General features: G+C 40.6%; 1 protein-coding gene across 50 annotated transcripts in view; it reads right to left on the bottom strand.

Annotated features, from left to right (window-relative positions):
- Positions 1 to 25,122, bottom strand: part of MAP4K4 (mitogen-activated protein kinase kinase kinase kinase 4) — a 187,248-nt gene that overhangs the window by 7,665 nt on the left and 154,461 nt on the right. For 15 of the 50 annotated variants that reach the window (XM_070573408.1, XM_070573413.1, XM_070573419.1 and 12 more), the window contains 11 exons: positions 24,374 to 24,480; positions 22,859 to 23,010; positions 21,995 to 22,092; positions 19,950 to 20,125; positions 19,283 to 19,403; positions 18,048 to 18,239; positions 15,881 to 15,998; positions 15,391 to 15,561; positions 10,079 to 10,222; positions 4,033 to 4,167; positions 1,245 to 1,345 (listed from right to left, as the gene is read on the bottom strand). In XM_070573408.1, coding sequence (XP_070429509.1) covers positions 1,245 to 1,345; positions 4,033 to 4,167; positions 10,079 to 10,222; positions 15,391 to 15,561; positions 15,881 to 15,998; positions 18,048 to 18,239; positions 19,283 to 19,403; positions 19,950 to 20,125; positions 21,995 to 22,092; positions 22,859 to 23,010; positions 24,374 to 24,480 — 1,515 coding nt within the window. The remainder of the gene's footprint in view (positions 1 to 1,244; positions 1,346 to 4,032; positions 4,168 to 10,078; positions 10,223 to 15,390; positions 15,562 to 15,880; positions 15,999 to 18,047; positions 18,240 to 19,282; positions 19,404 to 19,949; positions 20,126 to 21,994; positions 22,093 to 22,858; positions 23,011 to 24,373; positions 24,481 to 25,122) is intronic. The other 35 variants (XM_070573414.1, XM_070573423.1, XM_070573420.1 and 32 more) reach the window with 3 other exon arrangements.

Here is a 25,122-nt window from a genome sequence, read left to right on the forward strand (position 1 = left end):
TTATAAAAGCAAACAGAACAGTACCTGGTACATAAAGGATATTAAGACCAGATCTCAGAGGATAATTGTAATTTTACAACCAATTATTTTTAGTCAATAATATGTGGGCTTATTTTTTAAGCAAATATTGTCACCCCATCTATCCTGTTTTACTGGGGAACCAGCAATAAGCAATCTAAATATGTCAATTTTCCAACTAATTGAAGTTTACCCTTATAAAATACATCAAAACTATTTTAAAAAATTAGTAAATAGAATCATTTCGGATGAAAAATTCTTAATTTCTTGCCCTGCACTAAAACATCCCCAGGGGCTATGCTTAAGGTTTTGTGTCTAATATTAGAAGTGATGTTAAGTTATTTATAATACCTAATGTCATGGTAATATCACTTTTAATTAAGAATTTAATTATAAATTTAATTATAAATTTGTATCTAGTGTGAACTCTAGAATTATAAAAAGAAAAATAACTTCTAATATTTTTCTAAAACAATAATGGTATATTACACACACTGTTAACTTACTTTTTTTTTTTTTTTAAAGATTTTATTTTTTTCCTTTTTCTCCCCAATGCCCCCTGGTACATAGTTGTATATCTTCATTGTGGGTCCTTCTAGTTGTGGCATGTGGGACGCTGCCTCAGCGTGGTCTGATGAGCAGTGCCATGTCCGCGCCCAGGATTCGAACCAACGAAACACTGGGCCGCCTGCAGCGGAGCGCACGAACTTAACCATTCGGCCACGGGGCCAGCCCCTGTTAACTTACTTTTTTAATGTGTAATACACATTCCTTGTGTCATGAAGAATTTCTGTAGTTTAGTTTTTAATTAGTACTCTATTGAACAGATATACCATAAAGCTGCCTATTACTGGATAATTTCTGGTTATCAAAAATATACCTAAATCTTTACACACATCTGTGATTTTAAGTAGAAGGTCAAGGTCTGCTTTTTAAGTGGAGGCAGTGTTATTTTGTCTTTTCCTCTGTTACCACATTGCCACATCCATCAAAGCGCCTGCCCAACATTCAGCTCTCTCGTTCCTATGCTGGGAGAGCGCAGAAAGCAGACAGCTTAGGCTTATTACATTAGAAATGGCCTCTCTTACGATAAGGCTCTACACTATGTTAGTACATAGCTTGTAAAGGATCAGGTGTAACTGTGCAGAGTTTTTAACCTTCTTCGCTGGCTCTTGGTCACAGCATACGCAGCTGATGCTACTTTTAAGTGCACTTGATACTGTTACCTTAAAGGCCATAAATTTGTGATATGGCTTGGGTGCCCACGCATAGACTTCCACAGAACTCTTCAAAGCAATTACCAGAAATTTGATTCTTTCATATTTTACTGAAAAAACAAACACAAAACAAGAGAAGCACAGGTCAGTACCAACATGGAACTCTATGTTCTTCTACGGGTCTTCTGCAAACTTAATAAATACGCCTTCTATTATTTCACCCAAACCAACAGGGGAAACATGTTGAGAGAGATCACGCCTCACAGTTTCCTTTTCCAATTCTCTCATGTATAATCCAGGCTGTCCCCATCTTTCTTGATGTTCCGTTGGACTCAACTCCAATACGCTGGTTCCCATCAATGAGTACTTTCACCAATGTTCCTAACCTTCTCAGCTTGCAAGTATTTAATAATCAAGACCGTGCCAGCGACACCACCCTAAAGTCTCAAGGGCACAGTATTATAGTACTTCAGAAGGACGTGATTCATCAGCCAATAGGCTCAAGTCACAGCAAGAGGTCCAATCTCCCACGTGGCTTTTCTTGAGTCCTGCACAGGGCTACAGACTGAGGAACACAGAAGGCTATACCACAATACTCACTGACTGAGTGTGACCTCTATCTGTTTCTCTGGACAAGACCAAGCCCGACTTCAAACCACTTCCTGATCTAGAGGTAGTGACTGTGAGAACTCCCCCTGAAGTTCTGTACGAAAAGAGCAGTAGCAAAGGAAATCTCTCTTCAACTATATACACATTTTAAAAGATGTCCCCTTACACAGCTGTTTTGATTGTCTTACAGCCAGGCCACTCTGCTTTAAAACATGCTCTGAGGGACCCTGACCACACAGGACTTACTGGTCTGGTGCAAACCCACTGGTTTCTTTCTAAGCTATCTAATAGCACACTACTACTTGATTCTTCCTTTGTACACGAGAGATGGCTTGTTAACTTGATAATTCTCGTTAAATTCCATATATTGTCACTATTCAAATAAACCATTGACATTAAGATTAAGACACAAAGGATTATAAGAGGTTGTCCAAACAAGGGCTGTTTAATAGAATTTTCCGTGATAATGGAAAGGTTTTATATCTGTGCTGCTAATGTGAGGACCACTAGTAGTTGCATGTGGCTAGAGGACACTTGGAACATACCGGTGCTACTGAGGAACTAAATGTTAAAGTTTATTTCATGTTAATTAATTTAAACGTAAATTTAAACAGCCCCCGTTCTTGATAGCAACCACACTGTACAGCACAGGTCCTGATAAACTGCAAATAGTTTCCTAAAAGCATAACGATAACAAAGAATGGCATTACACACTCGTCTCTGGAAGAATGACAGGCCTGAGGACCACTGTTTCCTTTGGAGGAAAAGCCCAAGATGGTCTAAGACATCTGCCTCTAGCTCCCCCTGTAGTATAATCTACTCATGACCATTTCAGATCTTATGAACTCTGATTAAAGTCAGCCTTAGATGATTTTAGTTACACTTCAACAGATAAAAATATTTCACATAAACACAACACAGAAAATCCTAACCCCCAAATCTACACCAAGGAGACAGTACTACTTTCCAGTACCTCTCAGAATCATTCCAGTACTGCGGCGGCTCCCGCAGTCATCATTAACCAATGAGCTGAGGGTTACGAACAGATCAGATAAACAAGGAGACAACGTCAAGGACTGTAATAGCCCTGGGAGCAGAGGAACTGACTCTAGTATATGCTACGTACTTTCATAAACATAGAAAAAAGAAAACATATAAGCAGAAATCAACTTTCAATAGGCCCCTTATGTTAATCAGTCTTAAGTACACACAGACCATTTGGTATTGTTCTCAACTACCCATTTCAAATTCCATTAGAGTATACCATCTCTCCCATAAATCTTTAATTTGGCTAAGCTCCATTATTTCTTCTTTATTTCTAACATTAGTATCAGAATTTTGGGTTTTTTTCATACACAAAGAAATCTGCTTTGGGCACTGGCCCTGTGGCCTATTGGTTCAGTTTGGCATGCTCTGCTTTGGCAGCCCAGGTTCAGTTCCCGAGCATGGACCTACACCACTTGTCAGCAGCCATGCTGTAGAAGCAACCCACATAAAAAATAGAAAAAGACTGTGGCACAGATGTTAGCTCAGGGCAAATCTTCCTCAGCAAAAAAAAAAAAAAGTTTTGGTTTTATTCTTTCAACATCTTATTTCACAAGAACTACAGCATGCATGCCAAAAAGAAAACAACAGCACAGTTGCCATGAAACACTCACTAGCCAGCTAGATACATTCACTAGTAAAGAGCACAGGAGCTTTGCACAGTGCAGTTAATTTAAAACAACACGCAACAGCTCTTTAGGCAAACTCTCAAACATTCTATCAGTGACTGGCAAGGACCCAGAGGCCTCATCCTCAAAATGGAGAATAAACCTGGAGCACAAAGGAGGAATCCACCAGCCAACTTTCCTCTGGCAAGACTTCTTTAACATGGTTATTCAAACAACACCTTAGAGAAGAATGCGGACTGTCAAAGAGAGACTCTCACAGGACAAACTATGTGGACGAGACAGAGGGAGGACCGAGTGCGCAGCAGGATGAACTGGGTTATGCCTAAAGGTGCACCATGAGTCTAGACGAGACTTCAGGATTAGCAGAAGACGCCTTAGAAACATCACAACAGAAATGAGCTACAGGTATCAGACACAAGTTTATTATTAAAAGCTTCAAAGAATATGTAAATTTTAAATGGAAACTAATTAAACCCTGGGGGACAAAAAACCCTTATGAGCCTCCTGGAACTTACCAACTTTATAGTGCACACACCCTTCCAAGTCCCCCACGGTTGTCCATCCCTGCTTCTTCTCGACTTCTGGATCGTTGTGAAGTATTTTATTTCTTAACCAGGACAAATAGTAGACACGTAATTTATCCTTTTTGCCTAGCAAAACAAATACAAATACTTCACATACATATTCAAAAGCACCTATCATCAGTAATAACAATAGTAACCAAAAGAAACTTCAATAAATAAATATAATGCCCCTAAGGGAACCATTTTGTATCAGAGTTTTACCAGAAACTCAATTCAAGCTATTCAGATGGACTTTGAAAACCCCTATAGACTTATCACCAAGTGTAGGCCTGAGCTAGAAGGGAAGATTTTAGAAGAATAAGGAACTCATATAGATGTACAGTATCAATAAGACACACAACACACGTGCACAACAATACAACCAACAGAGTTTCTAAGATACTTTCACAATATTATGTCATCTGATTCTCAAAAACCCTCCAGTGTAGCTATTATTTCCCATTTGATAGCACAGAAGGGTTGAACAAATCACCCAATGCAGGGACTCAAATCGAGCAAAAGGCAAGCCACAAACTGGAGATGTATGCAGCTGACAGAGCTGACGAAGGACTCACATCCAGAATAGGTAAAGAACGCCTATAAATCAATTAGAAGAGGGACAATCCAATGGAAAACTAGGCAAGCAACTAGAACAGGTCAAAGAAGTTAAACATAAGATACATAAAAAGGCACTTGCTCTCAACAGTCAACAGTAAATGCATATTAAAACCATAGGAGATACAATTTTATACACCTATCAGAGTGCCTACAATTAAAGAGTGATGATACCCAAAACTAGAGGAGGTATGGCACAATTAGAAACTCCAGAGACTAGTGTTGTAACTGTTAGAACCACTTTGAAAAGCCTGGCACTATTAAAGTAGGATATCCGTATACTCTACTTATGATCCAGTAATTTCTCTCCTAATAAGAATGTGTGTGTATGAGCCCCAAATACATGAACAGGAATGCTCATAGCAGCAATGTTCATATTAGCCCCAAACTGAAAACAACACAAACGTTTATCAACAGTGGAATAAGTAAAGAAATTGTAGTGTAGTCACACATAGGAATGAAAAACAAACTACAGCTACAAGCAACAAAAGAATGATGTTGAGCAAAAGAAATCAGACACTCACATCAACAAGCTGAAGAAGAAAAGTCCTATGATCACATCAGTAGACGCAGAAAAAGTATCTGACAAAACCCAACACCCATTTCATGATAAAATCTCTCAGCAAACAGGAATAGAGGAGAATTGCCTCAATGTGATAAAGAACAACTACAGAAAACTTAGAACTAACATCATACTTAATGATGAGAAACTAGATACTTCCCCCCCGAAGATGGGGAACAAAGGGAGGATGTCCCCTCTCATTACTCCCATTACAATGCAATAAGATAAGAAAAAAAAAAAGAAAAGGTATACGGATTGAGAAGGAATAAATAAAACTATCTTTGTTTGCACAAGACATGATTGTCAAGGTAGAAAATGCTAAAGAACTGGCAAAAAATCCCTGGAACTAATAAGTGATTATAGCAAGGTTGCAAGATACAAAGATAACAGACAAAAGTCCATTGCTTTCCTATATACTAACAACAAGAAATTAGAAATTAAAAACACAGTACACTTTGCAGTAGCACTAAAAGAAAAAAGTGAAATACTTAGTTATAAATCTAACAAAATAGCCCTGTGCAACATCCCGAGAAGGAAAACTACAAAACTATGAAGAAATCAAAGGTGATGTAATAAACGGAGAGATATTCAACGATCATGAATAAGACGACTCAGTATTGTTAAGACGTCAGGTCTACCCAACTTGATCTATAGATTCAACGTAATCCCAAACAAAATCGTAGCAAGTTATTTTATGCATATTGATAAACTGATTCTAAAGTTTATATGGAAAGGCAAGAGCCAGACAAGCCAATACAACATTGAAACAGATGAACAAATTTGGAGGACTGACGCAATCTGACTTCAAGATTTACTGGAAAGCTACAGCAATCAAGATAGCATCGTATTAGCAAAAGACAAATAGATCAATGAAACAAAATAGAGAGCCCAGACATAGACCCACACAACTGTAATGAACTAATCTTTGACAAAGGAACAACAGCAATTCAATGGAGAAAGAACAGTCTTTTCAATGAATGTTGCTCGAACTGGACATCCACAGGCAAAAGAAAGTGAATTTATACACAGACTTGGAACCTTTCACAAAAATCAACTCAAAATGGATCATAGACCTAAACATAAAATGCAAAGCTATAAAGCTTCTAGAAGGTAACATAGGAGAAAATCTAGGTACAATCTCCTTGGATTTGGCAATGACTTTTTAGATGTAACACCAAAAGCATGATAAATGAAAGAAAAAATTGGTGTCAAACCTCATTAAAATTAAAAACTTCTGTTCTGCAGAAGACACTGTTAAGAGAATGAACAGATAAGCAACAGACTGGGAGAAAATATTTGCAGAACACCTATCCGATAAAGGACTTGTATCCAAAATATACAAAGAACTCTTACAACGCAACAAAAGGGAAACAAACAACCCAATTATAAAACAGGCAAAAGACCTTAACAGATACGTCATAAAGAAGACATGCAGATGGCAAACAAGCATATGAAAAGATGCTCAACATCGTATGTCATCAGGGAATTTCAAATTAAAGGAATAATGAGATACCACCACACTAACCCAAAACACTGACACCACCAAATGGTGACAAGGACGTGCAGCACAAGGACTCTCATTCACTGCTTGTAGGAAGGCAAAATGATACAGCCACTTCGGAAGACTGGTCGGCAATTTGTTACAAAACTAAATGTAGTCTTACCTTACGTTCCAGCAATTACACTCCCAGGTATTTACAAATATATGAGTTGAAAACTTACGACTACACAAAAAGCTGAACACAAATGTTTGTAGCAGCTTTATTCATAACTGCTAAAACCTGGAAGCAAACAAGAAGTCCTTCAACAAGTGAATGGATAAACAAACTGGTACACCCATACAATGGAACACTATTCAAGCAATAACAAGAAATGAGCTATCAAGTCATGAAAAGACATGGAGGAAGCTTAAATGCATACTGCTAAGGAAAGAAGCCAGTGTGAAAAGGCGACATACTACGTAATTCCAACTATGACATTCTGAAAAAGGCAACATACAGACAGTAAGAAAACTCAGTTGTTCACAGGGCCTTTGGGGGAAGGATGAGCAGGTGGAGCACAGTGGATTTTTAGGGCAGTGAAATTAGTCCCTGTGATTCTGTAATGGTGGATAACTACACGATTGGCAGAACCGTGCAACAGAAAGAGTGAATGTCAATGTAAACCATGGACTTTAATTAACAATAGTTTATTAATACTGATTCATCAATTGTAACAATGTACTACACTAAGGAAAGCTAACAGGGGAAACTGGGGGAGAGGGGTAAGATGGGCATTGCCTATACGTTCTGCTCACTTTTTCTCTAAACCTAAAACTACTGTAGAAAGAAGGCAGCCAGACACAAAAGAACACTTTCCATTTCACCATTTATATGAATTCAGTTCAATGAAGGCAAAGCCAGCCTAAGGTGTTCCAAGTGAGGACAGTGCTTCCCTCTGGGGAGGAGGGGACAGTGACCGGGAGGCAGTGGGCAGGCAGCCCAGGGTGGCTTCTGCGGTGCTGGGACTGCTCCACTTCTTCACCAGGACGGGGGCTACATGGGGGATGGATTCTAACTGTGACAGTTCACTGAGCATCTCTGGACTTTCTGTATTACATTTTATACTTCAATCATTTTAAGTTCTTAAGAATTTTTGAGTGTGGGAAAATACTCAAGATAATACGTTAAGTAGAACAAAGACCACATAGTTTTATGTATAGTGTTTTATTCTCGTAACGTGAGATACATTTATAGAAAAGAGGAGAAGGAAATATAAGAAAATGTTAACAAGAGTTATCTCTGAGATGGGGGTAACACTTTGTTTTATTCTTCCTAAATTTTTTCTATTTTTGAAGCTTCCTACAGTTGACATGTGTTACTTTTATGATTGTGAAAACCAATAAAAGCTACTAAAGGGAAAAGAATACAGAAAAGAGACCAATACATTGTCACTGGTATCAGCTGATTATTGATACCCAGGAATCATCTTGCTCACTGGATCACAAAATGAAATTTAAACCATTTTTAGCTGCAGATTTATTTTTCCTCCAATTTTAAACCCTACTCCCATCAACACTCAAGTTTTAAATGGTTTTCTCATTTAAGTATGAGACGGTGAAATTTCTGCATTTCAGCAAATGTCTTTACTTACAACCAAAAGCCTATTTGAAGACCAAAATAACTGCAAGAAATCTGTTACATATAAACTAAGAAGCTTGACTTAGCAAATAATTAAATCAAAATTGCTGCTGGTAATTATAAGACCTATTTAAAATCTTACAATTTTGCATAATCTTTGACCCTAGCAATACAAATTATTAGTAAATTGTGATCTATGCAACATGTTCAGTAAGCTACAAAGATAATTTGTGAAAAATGTTTATGTGAGAGGGATAAAAGAGGGTAAACTGAAAGACTTACAACAGAAGATGAGTGAGTAAATTTTAGTACATTTATACAAAGACACATCCTGTAGGCACGTAAAATGGGTATCATGGTGGAATGCTCAATGACATGGCAAGAGCAGGCTACATGGTCTGGACAAACAGGACTGGACAGGATCCACCCTAATTGCAGGACAGTGGTTACCACAGGCGGGTGGACAGGGAGGGGATGCTAACTGTATGTATGACAGTGTATTTAACTAAATACATGTGCTAAAACCAGCTAGTCAGTATGTGGGTATCATATTATTCTCTCATTATTATTCTATGTTTGAAATACTGCAGAACCATTTTTATGCAGATTTCCCCCCAAGTGTGTATTTTAAGTGTGCATACGTTTAAAAGATTAGAAGTTAAAAACTGGAAAGTAATAGATGTTGTCTCTGAATGATTTCCTTTTATTTCTCCTACTTGCTTTTCTGCAGTAGTTTCTTACTTTCTATAATGAACATACATTATAAAATTTATACTAAAAAAATGCTCTTTCTAAAAAGAAACTTAAAGTAAGTGTTAACTGATGTAAGGAGAAAACAGAACACAATACTTCTGCCACCATGGCAAAGAATCATCCCTTTTGCATGAAAGAGTCCTGTGGGAGGAAGTGGACAACACAAACCTACACACTGGATGAGCCAAAGTAAACCCACCAGCAACAAGAGGGGAGCGTGTGGGTCATGTGGGAGATCTGTCAATCACAAAGTGCACGGTCCTATGCTTTTCAAGTCTTTTTTTTGGGTCAGGAAGATTGTCTCTGAGCTAACATCTGTGCCAATCTTCCCCTATTTTTTATGTGGGATGCCGCCACAGCATGGCTTGATGAGCGTGTGTAGGTCTGCGCCCAGGATCTGAACCCATGAACCCTGGGCTGGCGAAGGAGACCGTGTGAACTTAACCACTCTGCCACCGGGCCAGCCCCAAGACTGCTCTTTAGAGGAGCCATTAGGTTACGTGTGCACGTGTGGATCACATCCGAATACATTTTTCTATTGCATTATTTTATTTTATTTATTTATTTATTTTTTGAGGAAGATTAGCCCTGAGCTAACTACTGCCAGTCCTCCTCTTTTTGCTGAGGAAGCCTGGCCCTGAGCTAACATCCGTGCCCAACTTCCTCTACTTTATACGTGGGACGCCTACCACAGCATGGCGTGCCAAGTGGTGTCATGTCCGCACCCGGGATCCGAACCGGCGAACACTGGGCCGCTGAGAAGCGGAACATGCGCACTTAACCGCTGTGCCACCGGGCTGGCCCCATCTATTGCATTATTTTAAAATCACGCTACGGCTGTATCTCATTCAGCCATTACGTTAGAAAATGAGCTAACTGAAGTTTAGTGCTGGGAAGTACGATGTTTTTAAACAGTGCTATAATCCTGCTTTACTAAACAAATACTTACCAGATATTGTCACCAAGACATTCAAGCCTTCAAGGACATCCATTTGTTGAAATCGTCTTCGGTTGATCAGAGGATATACCTTCCCTTGGCCACTTCTGTCCAGCAGCATCAGGCCACTCTCTGTCCCCACCAACAAATTCACTCCTGTTTCAAGAACACAGACAAGCCTAAATTTTACTCTGTGCTTGGAAAACAGCCTCACTATATGGAAAGGACAACACCTTTCTGGACAAGAGTGGTTTCCTTAACTCACCCACAAAAAGAAATCCTTAGTACCGTCAGAGGTTGAAGTAACCGAACTGCAGCAATCACCACAGAGGAGTAACGGTGAACTAGTTACTTAGATATAAAAAAGGATGTAAGGGGGAAAACGAGCAAGTTTCATCCCCTCCATGTCCTCCCTGATCCCCCAGTTTCCAGTTCTTCCTCAGTTTCCCCCACAACGTGTTGAGCTCGCCATCTCCTTGGTATTACAGATTCTACATCTCATTAGCCACATGAGACACCAGCACAAACCTTCACCTGACACCATGATCTCTTTATCTTATCCCTTATCATCTCTGTCTTTATCTTCACCAGCAAACTTCCGGAATGAGCTATATATAGCCCACTTAAATCCTTAACAGTTTATGACTGATCTGGCTTTATCACTCAGTTTAAAGTTTTCTTAAAGACCATTCTCCATCATCAAGAAAGAAACAACTGCACTCTGTCCTCTGTCCCTCAGTTTTTCAGGAATATTAAAATATTGTGACCCCCCGGGACGCATCCTGGCTGACTATGCGCCGCCACGGTCTTCCCACTCTCTCCAGCTGCGCTTAGTCTCCTTCCTTGTCCCCACGCACCCTCTCTGCTTCTTAACTACAGACCTCTCCCTTGCTGTCTGTCTGCTGGGGGACTACCTCAGAACCATCACTCCTAATTCCATACCCCATCCTCCCTGCTTTTCTACCCGCTATAAATTTCTACTTCACCTCTGTCATTTCTATCAACAGCATCCCCTCTCCCACAACTGCTCTGTAAGACTAGCTACACTAACCAGCAAACCCTGAGGAGACCTCCGTCCTTTCCCTTTACTCTGCTCTCACCCTCCTTCAGGCCCTGGCCACCTTGTAATTGATGGATAGAGACCTTAACTGAGGTTGTTCCAACAGTCTCCTTCTACTTTCTCATGACTGCACACCAAAACAAGCCTCATCTTCCTACAATATATACTGAGTCATACTGTATCTTCAAAAGCTACACACTCTATATAGAGGAGCATAAAAATGCCTCGTTAACATTCAAAACTCTCTGCCCCTTGAGCCAACTTACTTCTCCCTCCCTATCATTCACTTACTGACCCAAATGCATAATTCCTTGAAAAATGTAAAACGTGTAAGGAAATCCTCATGAATTCTACGGATACACAACTACAGTTCCTAATAGTGTGACCTGACAAAAGTCCCCCATTGAACATCCATTAGGCATACAATGCAAGTTTGTGTCTGGCCCTTATAGAAACAGCATACGTGCTACAGGAGCAGCCCAGGGCATGCTGCCCCACAGATGCCACCACCAAATCACAGGTGCATTCTGGAGACATTCTCTTAGAGCCTGATATGCCACAAAATAACTTAAGAAAATGTGAGGGAAACCTCTGGAATTTTGGAGAAAAGGAGAAAACCTGAACATTCCCTACTCATCTAGAGTGATACTTAAACAAAACCCGCAAAATATGATCATTTGTACAATATAAGGAAAAAGACTTATAAATGCATATGGCTTCCTCTATCATCTGTAATTAAGATCTAGACCAGCCTTATCCAATAGAACTTTCTACTGTGATGTTCAATAGCCAATGGACTACATATGGCGACGGAGCACTTGAAATGTAGCTAGTGCAACGGAGGAACTGAATTTTCTATTATAATTCATTTAAATTTAAATAGTCACATGAAGCCAATGGCTACCATAACAGCCAGTGCAGCCATGGATGATCCTGGTATTTTATTAATCAGGCAACATCACTGCTTTGAATTAGCACTCATGGCCTTACACTTTGTAAGGTTTCAACAAGCCATTATGCTCTTACAAAAAAGAAGTTCTTCTTTAATAAAAATATCACACCCATCAAATAATGACAATGCTAAGGGAAAAAAATCACTGTCCAGTTTAAAAACAGATGATCAGTGTAAAAGAAATCAATGGTTATGCAATGCTCCACTCATTTTCATATAATTTTACTTCTGAGTTGGCCATTTTGCCATGACTACCTCCCTATCAAGGTAGAATTTATTTGGACATTATTCTTAGTGTTTTCTCTCCACATACTTAGGTGAGAATTCTAAATAGCTTTAAAGTTGCTTGCAGCAGAAAAAAACAAAACATTAACTGATCCAGCTGCTGCCAGACAAAGAGTCCGTTCCAAAGGTTTCATTTCATAAAAATATTTCAATATTTTCCTGGTCAATCTTCAAGATCAAGTAACTAAAAAATCTAAGTCAAGAAGCTGGTAAGAACTATGCAAAATATGAGCCTTGTGAAATCTTTCTATTATGTGGTTTCCAAAAATAAATAGCATTCAAACATCAATCAAGATCTAACAGTAAGAAAGAATGAAAGAATAAAAGATAAAGCTTAAAAAAATCTCTTCATATACATAAAAACTGCAGATATTTTGGCACTTACACCCTGCCTTCTAATTCTCCATCATATGTTTTCAAGCACTGTGTAATTTTGTAAAGTACTGAGAACTAGCAGTCGAAGGAATGTAGACAGTCACTGGAAAATAACCACCTTGGAAATTACAGGCCCATGAACAAAATTAAGTTGCACGTTGCAATAATTTTTATAAATATACTTTTAAACCTTTCCAATTGTTAGACATAATTAACATTTATAACGCTAATTGTTCAAACGTAAGCTGTCCTAGGAATTGGAATTGTACTCACAGGAATCCGGTGTAGGCTGGTGGGAAAATGGCTAAGCCCTCTCTAACACGTGATGTAAGATTTCCTTTAAATCCTATGATCAATTCTGATACTACAGGAAAAGCTCTGCGCTAAGTGCAGACAATTCATTACGAACACAAGAATGGAAACAACCATGTTCAAAGGATGTGTTAAAATAATCCTGGCTGCAAACAGGGGGAACTGCCTTATTAAAAAAATTTAATAATTACGTAGCAATTTACAGAACAAAAATCAGATATATAAGGTGATTTAAAAAAATGCTTGCTGCAAGCATTTTCTAGGAAGGCACACAAAAAACTAACCTACCTAACGTTGGTCAGCAGAACATAAATGCGCCAATTTTTGTCATCTCAAAACACTATAGTGTCCTCTGAATTTTCTCCTCTTGTTGAGTTATCGATCTAAAAGTACATGTTTTAACTTTTCTGGGTCTAAGTCTTTAAGAGGCTTATTTTTAAACTTAACTTAAAAGATAACTCATGATAGCTATCACAAGCAATGTAAGGAAATCCACCACCGATGTGCCCCTAGCCGAGGAGCGACTCAAATACATGGATTTATAGAGATGTATTTCAACTTTAAGTCATCTTCTTATCTCTTCTGTAACATAATGATAAAATGGAAGCTGCACTGCACTTTCAAAAACATAGGCTCAAGATATGCTGTTTTTCTCAGAGGTATTGGAGAGGTTAACTAGGAAAAATAAGGCTTTTAATTTTCAAAAAATCAGTTAATGTCACCTAGAATGGGACCAGAACTTTGCAGGACATTAGAGGATACAAAATAAGTGTAAGACTGCTACCAAGTGCAAACATTCTGGATAAAAATTACTCGACCAGATTCCAAAGAAGTCACATATTTAACACATTTCGACACTGAATACCACCATTTTTGATGACGTAAACACCTCCAAGAAAGGCCTTTAATATGAATGAAAATGATGGAACTCAGCTCCCTGAAATGAGCACAACTGACATGCACTGAGCACGGGAGCATGTCATGACCACATTGTGACCCCAGCAATCCCCCAAACGACTCTGGCTGCCTCCACCTTGGAGGTTAAAAAAGCAACGGCCTCGACTCATGACGCGGTTTAAACTCCTCAGTAGTGAGGAGGACAGAAATCCCAATCTTAGGAAATAAAAGAGAAAGCAGGTGTGTGTGCCATGGTAGACAGAACTCCTCCAAAACCCTGGGAGAGAGGCTGAGCAGGAGCTTACGAGAGGGGCAAGAGAGAAGTCAATGGACAGACGCACGTCCAAAGGGTGGACGAGGAGGAAATTCTATCATGTAACAGGCTCCTCCTTCAATGACAAGGAATATTTGGAGGTTCGGAAGACGAATGCCAAAGCCCTCCCGCCAGCCTCAGCTGCTTTGGGCAATGTCAGTGGCTGAGAAGGAGGGGGCTGAAGTGGGTGAGGAGAGGAGAGCTAATGCAGTCCCTGTGGGGAATACAGAGGCTGTCGTTGACATTCACGGAATAATCATGTTGAGGAGGATGTGCCATGGACTCAAACCAATGAGTGGACTCCATGTCTCCATTTATACTTGCAATGCCAAGGGATAAAGAAACTTTTCTGAGCAGAAACAGGATCCCTGTTAAAAATAGCCAATTTCAGGGTTCAGGGAGGAGGAGAACAAAAACAAAGTGTGGGACTGGAAGACAAGGTAAGGCCAAGAGAGCATCTACCTGTGGGAATGAGGAAGGTGATGGACCAGGGATGAAGCAGCATCTACCTACGGGAGTGAGGAAAGTGATGGACCAGGGTTGATAGAAAGGCAAGTCTCAGAAGGTAAGATGGCAAGGCTCTGTGTATGACACACTCTCCATGAATATCCTCACATGGTGAATTAAGTTCCGAAGATGCTACACCAACACTGCAGGTATTCAATAGGTAAAGTCACCTCAACAGGCACCTTGTGCAGACTCTTGGCCAGTGGGAGACTGCTTTTAAAAGCTTCATTTAGATGTTAGACCCAAGTGACAAAGATCAAAGAAAAAAATGTTAAACTGAAACATTTAAAGAAAAGCAATTCAACACATTTCTTCTTTCTCCCTATAAAAATGGATCAAATCAAATGTCTTTCTCATCTTTTTATTTTTCTCCTTTACATGAAGAAATGGAGATTAGTCATTGTTTCCAATACCTGATGGCTGAAACAAGGGCAGGCATGCATGTGTACCTACATGATTCTATAGGACAAGGTACAAGGATGGGCATCATAGACGCCTTCCATCTTATCTGTCAACAACTTTTCAAAAAATCCCCACACTATCCAAAATAGTAGTTCTCTAAGAGACCAGTACACTCTTCAGAATAAAAATAAAAGGGTCAGAGTAGCCATTAAGATACCTACCCCATAAGGCAGCACACAGAATCTCAGAGTTAAATCTCTTCTTATATTTACGAATCTCTGGGGTGTCACTCTGTGGCCTAGTGTTGGTGGGATTCACATTGACCACTGAGCCCTTCCGGGTAGGATCTTGCCTTATGGCCTCCGGTCTCATTCCATCACAGGAGAATCCCACTAAAACACAGTACACTTGAAATTATTTTCTGTATACACAAACACTGCGCCTCTCTCCCTCCCCCACTACACCTCAAGTAAATATTCACATGTCATAACCACCTCTTTGTCAAGGAATAGAAATTTGTAAGAAATGTATATGGAAAAGGAAATCAACTGTGCAGCTCATTGCAAATAAGGCGATGCAAGCAGGATGGGCGTTCCTGTATCAAGTCTGTGCCTGCAACAACCGCCATGCCATGCCTAAGCCACCAGAAAGAGCAGCGCAAAGTGACCCAGTCCTGTCTGTCAGCTGCTTTCTTGCTGCTGCTTTACTTACCCACAGAAGTCACTGTTGTCCCACTAGATGGAGAAATCTGTAGTAATCTGGGGTCTATAAAAGGTGTAAAGGAGGAGGAAGATTTGTGTTTCTGGAGTGTGCTACTAGCGGACTGAGTCTGCAATGTAAATTTCAATTTCATTAATACAAACGACATTAAAAAGATGAACATCAAACATTTCAATCCACTGCTATACTGCACTGTTTCCCAAGACAAAGCCCTGCATCTCCTGCATTATTCCCCAAAATGCTCTCGAGGGTGCCTCTGCGTGTGCACAACACACCCCAACAACGAGCTGTTTCACCTGGAACCAATGAAAGAGCTACATCTCTTTTCGGAAATATTGCTCATCTAAGACAGGAATGCTGCAAACTACCAATCAAGTCTACACTTCACGCTCTTAGCTTTTTATTTTTATTAATTATAATGAAGACTCCTAAAAGAGGTTTGACATTTCTTGATCTCAATTCATTAATTGCTGAATTTACTCTCCCGCACAAAAAAGTCCAATTAATCTATGTTAGAATATTGGCAAATCTTAATTTTATATTATTTATTTCAAAGTGAGCCTCTTGCCAGAAAGCTACAGAAGCTTTGGCTACATCGTTTCAGATGCATCATCATTAAAACCATATCAAACAGGGGCTCATTAGTGAAAGGTGCAAACGACAAAATAAGGCACATCCTTTTGCTCTTTTAGGAGCACTAGTGTTTTGGTTAATAATGTAATTTAAGATTAAAAAAACACAAAGAAAGTGAAACAAATTGTTAAGTGGAAATGTAATGACAATTAAAAACAAAACAAACAGAAAAATAAACTTGCCAGTTTAGTGAGTTAAGGGTTATAGTAAATACTGTACATCAGAGCAAAATGGAGCAAGGTTTAAATATAAATATAAGGAGGAATGTGAGTGGAGGTGGGCTATATCACTGGAGGAAAAAGAACACGTCTGATCAAGCGCTTTCGTCCTGCCCCATTTCACCTGGGGCAGGTGAGAGTCACCACATCCTGGGGCCCGTGCCCTCTGAAGCAAAGGCTCTCTCCTCCCACCCGACTCGGCTGCCTGATGGCAGGCTTCCTGCCCTGCCTCGATCCAGCCGATGGCCAATCTGATGCGAAGCCTGCCTTGGAAGCAGAAGCCTGCCTTGGAAGCAGTCGCCTTGCCCCTGCTCCTCATGGGGAGAGGATTATCCTGATTCGTTCCAGCGAGGGAACCAAAACAAGAGCAGGGGGCGGGCGAGCAGTTAAATGTTTACACTGAGAAGGTGCCATTTTCCACCTCCTTCAACTGTCAGACAAATGCATTTAGACTAAACCTCCCATGAAATCAAACCACTTGTTTAATTAAGTATAGGGTGCTCACGGGGGCCTCTGTCACTGCACTGGGGGCATAACCCTGTTCCAAAGAGCAAAGAATCACCCAACTGCACCCAGACTGAGCACTGCACCACGCCTTCGGACCAGCACACGATTTCCCATTCCAAATTTTAAATTACAAGCATGTTCAGACATTTGCCTTTCCTGCTTAACATCCTAATTTTCTAGGTTTCCCCGAAAAGCATTTGGCTTCTTCTTAAATTGACTGACTGTGAATCTCAAGGAAAGAAACCCTTTTAACAGGGTTGGCAAAAACAAGTAAGAGTAACCAACCAACAGTACTCCCACACCCCAAAAAACAAAAACCAATGCAATAAACGATCCAGGGGATTCCTGTACAGGGTAACAGATTTGTCCAGACAAGGCAATGTCTGCTTAACCAAATTTTTCTCTATTTTATTTATTGGATGAAAAGAACGAAAAAGGTAGATTCCACAAATGACTACAAAAATTTCATGCCAGATACATAATGGATCTGAGAACACAGCAATCATTTTATTTAGACTTTCAAAAAATAAACTGAATAAAGAAAGCCATGCAACTACACTTATCTAGAGAAAAGTAAATAGTGAACTGGCAAGTTTGAAGGGAAATTGACCTAGGGTTAAGGGATTTGTATGCAGATCTGGAACATGTTACTTGGGGGTTGGGGAGAAAGGTAGGTGACAGAAGAAAGCGGGTGGGCAGGGAAGGGGTGACGGGTGGTGAAAAGGTCTCCTCTGCAAACTAGCTACTAGGCAGTGCTGGTCTAACCCTAGGAAAGCAGCCAGCTGTGGTGCGAGACATACCTCATTAGTAGTGAGCTTGTCCTGGGGTGTCTGTGGGGACATGGTGGGTGTCGGCTGGCTGGAGGATGGGGAGGAAGAGGTGGAGGAAGTGGAGGAGGAATGGCTTTGCTGTAAGAGATCTGGCAAGAGGTGAATGCGACCGGCAAAGCCATTGCTCTCATGATGGCTGGCACGCTTTTGGTCAACTGCACTCTGCAGAAAAAACAGGCACACTGGTCTTGCTCAAGCGCTGCTGAAATTGCCTATGACCCTACTGACAACTGACTTTGTTCAAGGTGCTGTGTTGACTTTTCAAACTGTTAATTATCCAGGAAAGACCGGAGGAAATTAGCCTGAATTGCTCACACTTCCTTGCCAAATGCTTAAGTTGAGCCAACAGGTTTCAAAGTACCTCATCTGGTGGCTGCAGGACTCAAGCAGTGTTTCACCTGCTACACTAGCCGCTGTTGTCAAAACCACCATTCGTGTTTTCCTTTTTAAATTTTTCTGTCTAAAGCTTTAGAAAGTACCCTGTCGCTTCTTTGAATCGTGGTCTTTTCCATGTTCTTCCCACATTCCATCTGAATGCATTGCCAGAGCATGAAACACACTCATGAAGAAGTCCAAAATACTAGATAGATGCCCTGTTCTATTTAAATGAAAACATAACTTTTCTTATATCTAAGCTAAGAAATGAACAGAGTTGTAAAACTTAGTAATCCAAACTGAGCACATCCAGGTGGTACACATTTAATCTTCAACATGTGAGAAACTAACATGTTGGAACACACACGGGCGCTCCCAACCCTCTGCTCCACGAGGCCCTCCCTGCCACTGCAGCGAGGCTCGCCCGCTCTTCGGCAGTCCTGCCTGACTCGTCACTCCCCCTGCAGCACTGCGGACTCTCAGAGTGGAGAGCTGCTCTGCTACGGCCTGGGACCGGCCTCCCTGCTCTGTGAGCCTGCTGAAGGACTCCCTGTGACTCTTCTACTGCTCAGACAGACTGTGAGACTCAGCGTGGTGCTTGAATGAGGGCTGCCGCAAAACATGCAGAGGAGCAGCAATGTGGGGTGGAGACTGCTGGCTATCTTCTTGGCATGCAGCGCAGACCTGCCTCCCTAGCCCCACTCTACCCTCGGGGTCTTGTTAACATGAAAACAGATGATGATGTAGAAACAGCATGAGTGAGTGAATGAGCAAGTGGGTTAATGACTACAGGAGAAGCTCAGCCTCTAACAGAGAGAAGACACAGGTACCTGGCGGACGATTAGAGTGCCCTCCTTGGATGGGGTCATGGCTGGTTCACTCTCTACATCCTCATGGACAATCATGGTTTTCACAGATTCCGTTTCACCATTGCTCAAATTCAGAGATGACCTATTCAGACAAAATGCCAAAGTCAAGCGTCATAATCCCAGGTGTCAAGGACATCCTGCTTAGATTTCTCACCTTCTCACAGTCCTAAAACGAGATTAGGCTACAGGCATAAAGTTTCCTCAAGGAAAGCAAATGCTTAGCTTTTACCCTTCAACAAAGAATTCTCTGCCAGTGCGGTTCTTTTCTGAGCAAAAATATGAGGATGGACGCTTATGCTTAATTAAAGTAGTAAAACTGAACTGAACTTTCCCTTCTATCATGTTACCAAATTTAAAAAAATAATAAAATACACATCAGGGTACTGGGGAGGAGCACTGACACGCATGCACACAAACGAAGAGGAGGAGGAGAAACATAAAGGCTGCCTGCTGCCGAGTCCACGGTAACCAAACGTTCAAGACAACCAAGTAAACTGGTAGACTGGATGAACTCAACGGTAAATCTGTTCACAGAATCATGACCGGTTGAGAAAAAACTGTCTGGTTCCAAGTGGAAAGAAGGCCCAGTGGGGACACTCTCATCCTCTAAAATACACCCGGGACTGACGCGGCTCTGGTGTCCTCTGGTCCGGAGCTGGGCTCCTCGGCGCCCTCCTGCTCCACGTCATCGTCCTCCTCGTCTGTCGTCCCCGACTCCTCACTGGAGGAGGAGTAGTCGGTCACTTTGTGCGGCGGGCGCACATCTTCCACTGCTCGGAGCTCTTTGGCCAGTGCGGTCAAATCCTAATCCACGGGACAGAAAAGAGAGTCAGGCACAGGGGAAAGAGGGCAGAAACAGCAGACAACAACAAGTTCTTCGTCTAACTCCTGACAGACAGCCACGATGGCAGCTCTGTCAACTGTTTTGTAGAGTATTTGCCAGCATCCTATGAAGGTGAGCTCTTAAAGCTCTTGACAGAAAAGACTCAAAGAAAAGTAAAAATATAGACAAAAAATGGAAAACACCAAAAAAACCCATCAAAGATATTGTATACAGTTCAAATCTCACAATAAAAAACATAATAATCTGCTTATGATAGGCTGATAGTGGGTTTTTTCCAACTAAAAGATAAAAGTCCCGATCGACATGTGTGCAGATAGATCCTTGGAGTTTATCACAGAGATAAAGGCCTGTATGACAAAGTCTTCTTTTAAGGAGATTATCCGGAAAGCAAGATTCTAGTTAAATAGGGCTGATTAAAGTACTTATTTGGTGAAGTTTTTATTTTTAACTCCAACTTTTATTTTTAAAAATTTCAAATCTACAGAAAAGTGAAAGAGTGAAGTGAGCACCAGTACACCATTCATATCTTGCTTCACTGCTTGCTAACAACTTGCCAGATTCATTTTAAAAAGTTCATGACATCTGAAGAAAGGGGTAACAGCGCGTGCTGTTGTGGGCAGGCGGCCAGGCAGCCCTCCATCGCTGCCTCGTCACACTGCCAACGAATGTGAACAGAGAGAAAAGAAATCCACAAAGCGATTATTCAAAAAGGGCTTCATTTCCTTTCACTCTTCTACACTGAGATATTTTAAAACTCAATCAATTATCCAAATGTAATTGCAAGCGTGATTATTATTTACATTCTACATTTTCATATAGAAGTCCAAAGTATATCTTTCTCTACTTGGCAATTGTATTTAGAAGTAAGGACTCTTTAAAAAGCAGGCTATGTAGCCATTTTTCCTTTTCCTTTGTACTAGTTCCAATAGAGCTTTCCTCTCCACAGTTAAGAAAGCTGTTTTCTTTGAGCTTCAATCTCTGAAATACCAAGTGCTAGACCTTGAGCCTTGCTAACAATATCACGATTACAGTGGTGGTTTTTTAAAGAAGTTATTTTAAAAAGTTGTATTTAATAATGATTAAGAAACACATGCAGCAAATTTTGTGTTTTAACAAAGATGAAGCTAAAGTTTAGGGTTTTTTAATTCTAGAAAAGAAGCAAAAGGCAAGCTGAGGAAGGAAAAGGAATGTAGATGGAACACGAGCTACGTTTCAAAGGCAGTTAGAATGCTGCTCTGACACAGAATTTTCAAGAGATGGGGCTTACCACTTCACCCTTCAGTCCAGCAGCAGTTTGATCGAGTCAGAGAGGTCATCGATGATGAAGAGCGCACAGCACAAGGGAGAAAGAAGGGGAGACAGGGGAGTACAGAAATCAATCCAAGCAGGAAATCAAAATTCCAACAGGCTTGAAACCCAACAATGTATACAGTTCCATGGTCAGTTAAGGCAATAAGGATTAAAGAAGAAGGAGAAACAGTCACAACTGCTACCCCAGGTATCAAAAAGCAGAATTTAAGTAACAGGTGAGTTTAGGAAAGTGATGTAAAAAACTTATTCTAAAAGCCAGTATTGCGCATGCCCAACTCATCAAGAATACATAAAGGTTACTGTTAAGCAAAGAGATAAAAAGGCTTTTCTTTCGCTTGTATTTTTTTTAAATGACAAGGTGGGGGCACAAATGTGTCTGATGTTTATAGCACTCCTTCTAATTCCTCACAACTGTGAGGGGCCCCACAGAAAGGACTGCAGGCTCTCAACCACACGTTTTTATAGAAAGATCTGACTCGAGCTTGAAATAGGTAAAACTGATTTTGTGCAATTCTTACAGCAGGCTTAAGAGGTCTAAAAACTTCTTTTTTATCTTCAGGTTTTTTTGCTGCATTTTCAAGGCGCTGAGATGGAGAGCCTTCAGATTTGGACGATGCTGTTCAAAAGAGACAGAAAGGCAGACACATATAAACATAAAGATGTGTGAGAGACAGAGATAGATAAAGCTGGTCGAGCCCATCTGGCCTTCTGTTCCCCCTCACCCTTGCCCAGTTGTGTTAGCCTCACTCATGGCCAGGTCTCCATACGCAGGTCTGAACTCCAGGGTTTCTGACTCCTTACTTGGAATCTCCAGCAGCATTTCTGACTCCTCTCTTTTAGAATGCTCCCTCATCACACACTCTATTTAACATGTGTTCACAATACCTTGTTATGGTATGTCAGTAAGACAGTAGAGGGAATTTTCACTAATCTGTTTTTATAAGTAGGATAAAATAACCAACATTGATGACAATATTGATGGAGTCTATACTGAAAGAAGTGGGTTCAAATCTCAGCTCAGACATTTAGCTAACGATCTTGGATGAGTTACTTAATCTCACTAAATTGCAGTTACTTTAATCTGAAAATGGAGACACAATGTATCTATCTATTTCATGGGGTTATTATAAGGATTAAATGAGACAATGTATGTAAAGTGCTCACAATGCTAGGCATGTGCAAGCTCTCAAAAGTTAGCTCTTTATTATTAAAATTATGAGGATGATTAGTGTCATGAGCAACCTATACTCAAACATTGTTTTGTGATTATGCAGCTGTGTAAAAACCACAGGTCTTTTTACAGGACTGAAAAGGATTTCCAATATCCTAATCATAGCCTAATATCGTTTACAGGGAAAGAGAAAAAAAGAAAGGCATCCTACATCTCACTCTGAAGCGCTCCCCGGAACCACTCTGAGACCCAGGGTGGGACCCAGGCTGGGATCCTGAGTTGCTGGACCCCGAGGAGCTGCCACTGCCAGGCCTGGGCACCAGCTTCTCCACTCTCTCCCACAGCAGCCTGGGCTCAATACTGCTGTTAGGAAAGAAGAGGAGAGAACAGCTAATGCATTATTCCAAGGTGTAGTATCAAATAATAAACACACGCATGGTGTGTGCATCAATGTCTCTGAAACGTAGGTATGATGAGAAAAACAACCCACAAACAGCATTTAACATAAAATTCTCCAAAAGTTATAATGACATTATTCATGAATTTTATCTAAGATACCTTAACAAACCAAAAATGCTAAATGATGTTCTACCATTAGTAGACCCAAAATCTTTATGAGGTGTGAGAGGAAATGCTACTGTTTGGTCTAGAAGTGTCGTTATTTCTGTCACAGCTACAAAATCAGTTTCTTACTATCAAAAATTCCCCTTATATAATTACACACAAAATTATACTGTTTCCAGGCTGCTGCTCTCACCCATCCGTCACTGCTCTCAAGAACTGACACTTATGCATATACTCCTTTGCATGAGCTGTTAGAAATACGACAGGGAACATGGGCTCAATGCATCCCCACATGGACACACCCAGGTCAGAATTAATGCGCAGACTCAGTTACAGAACATCCACAGTCCGCCCTGATCACCTGAGGACTGAGAAGGCGCCCTGCCGCTCCCGAGCTCTCATCTACCTCACTGCTTCAAGTTACACCAAGGTTCCATGTGCAAAAGGCTAACTTCAGACGTTTAGTGACGATCAAGACACAAAACACTCAACATAATGATCTCTGTGTCCTCTAGAATGGTGCTAGTCAACGGAACTTAGTGAGATGATGGAAATGTCCTAGAGCTGAGCTGTGTAATATGGTAGCCACCAGCTACATGTGGCTACTGAGCACCTGAAATGTGGCTACGACAGTTAAGGACATTTTTCATTTCGTTTAATTTCAATTCCATTAAATTCAAGTTTGAGTAGCATCATGTGGCTAACAGCTACTGTATAGGACAGAATCGCTCTAGACCCTAAAATTTTCTTTGGTTAATTCACTGTTTACTGCAGACTCTAAGTCAACCACTGACTCTCTCCTTAGTAGCCTGGTGGTGATTTCCACACCACTCCCAAGGCCCCGGCACCTCCTGCAGATAGTAAGCTCCCTTAGGTTACAACTCTCTGAGGACCTCTCTCCCGCTCCCTGCTGCTCCTTCCACTTACTCTTACAGACAGGGAGTTTTCACTTTAAAACTGCCACAATACACAATCAGATTTACACTCTCCTTTCACTACACATCAATTTCGTGTTATTCATGTTAACGGAATTTATGGCAGTTTTTCTTTTATAAACTGATAATCTCTTTGCCCCAGAACTCCCACGTTTACGAAAACAGACGACAAAGGGCTGCAGGAGACCATGCAGGAAGCCTGCTCTTTAGCTGCGCTCTTCTTTTACCTGGTGGAGTTTCTCTGACCCGCCTGGCTGTTTTGCTGCCCACTGCCCTGCAGTGGGGAATCCCGACGGGACAGAACAGGGGATCGAGACGTTGTTCTCACAGGGACCTTGGGGTAGAAAACATAGCAATTAAACTACTGAACATATGAGAAGGAGAAAAAAGATTTCCCTACCAAAATATATTTTCAAAGCAGTCCTAATCACGTCACTGGCCTTACTATTACCGACCTACCCCCGTCCCTGATCCTCCTCCGCCCTTCCACCAATACAACAGAAAGAGAAAATTCAGTCTAAGGCATCAAAGGCCAGGATGGACAGCCCTCCTACGCTTCTGTAACATTTAAACGATGTTTGCACTGAAGCCTGGTGGCAGGGGACATACAAAGCATTGTGCTGAGATAATGTGAGAATCAGGAAAATAAACTCAGAGAAACCAAACAATGGTCTACAAATGAATCAGCAGGAAACAAAGACTGATAAGAAGCAAGAAAATATTTAGAGGAAGTAAATTCCAAGTGGAGGAAAAAAAAACTAAAATGCACCTTTTTGTTTAATTTCATCATTAAGTAATTACCAAAAGCAAACAAAAAAACCCCAAATTTTTAAAAACCCAAATAAAAACAAAAATCCCTCAATTTAAAAAGAAAAAGTAATTTCGTTTGACATTTTTATGCTAATTTTTTTCCTTATAAAAATAATTTGTAGCTTCTGTATAAACTTACAAGACAACAGCTAAAATACATTTTAAT

The sequence above is a fragment of the Equus przewalskii genome, chromosome 14 (genome assembly GCF_037783145.1).
Source record: "Equus przewalskii isolate Varuska chromosome 14, EquPr2, whole genome shotgun sequence".
NCBI lineage: Eukaryota > Metazoa > Chordata > Mammalia > Perissodactyla > Equidae > Equus > Equus przewalskii.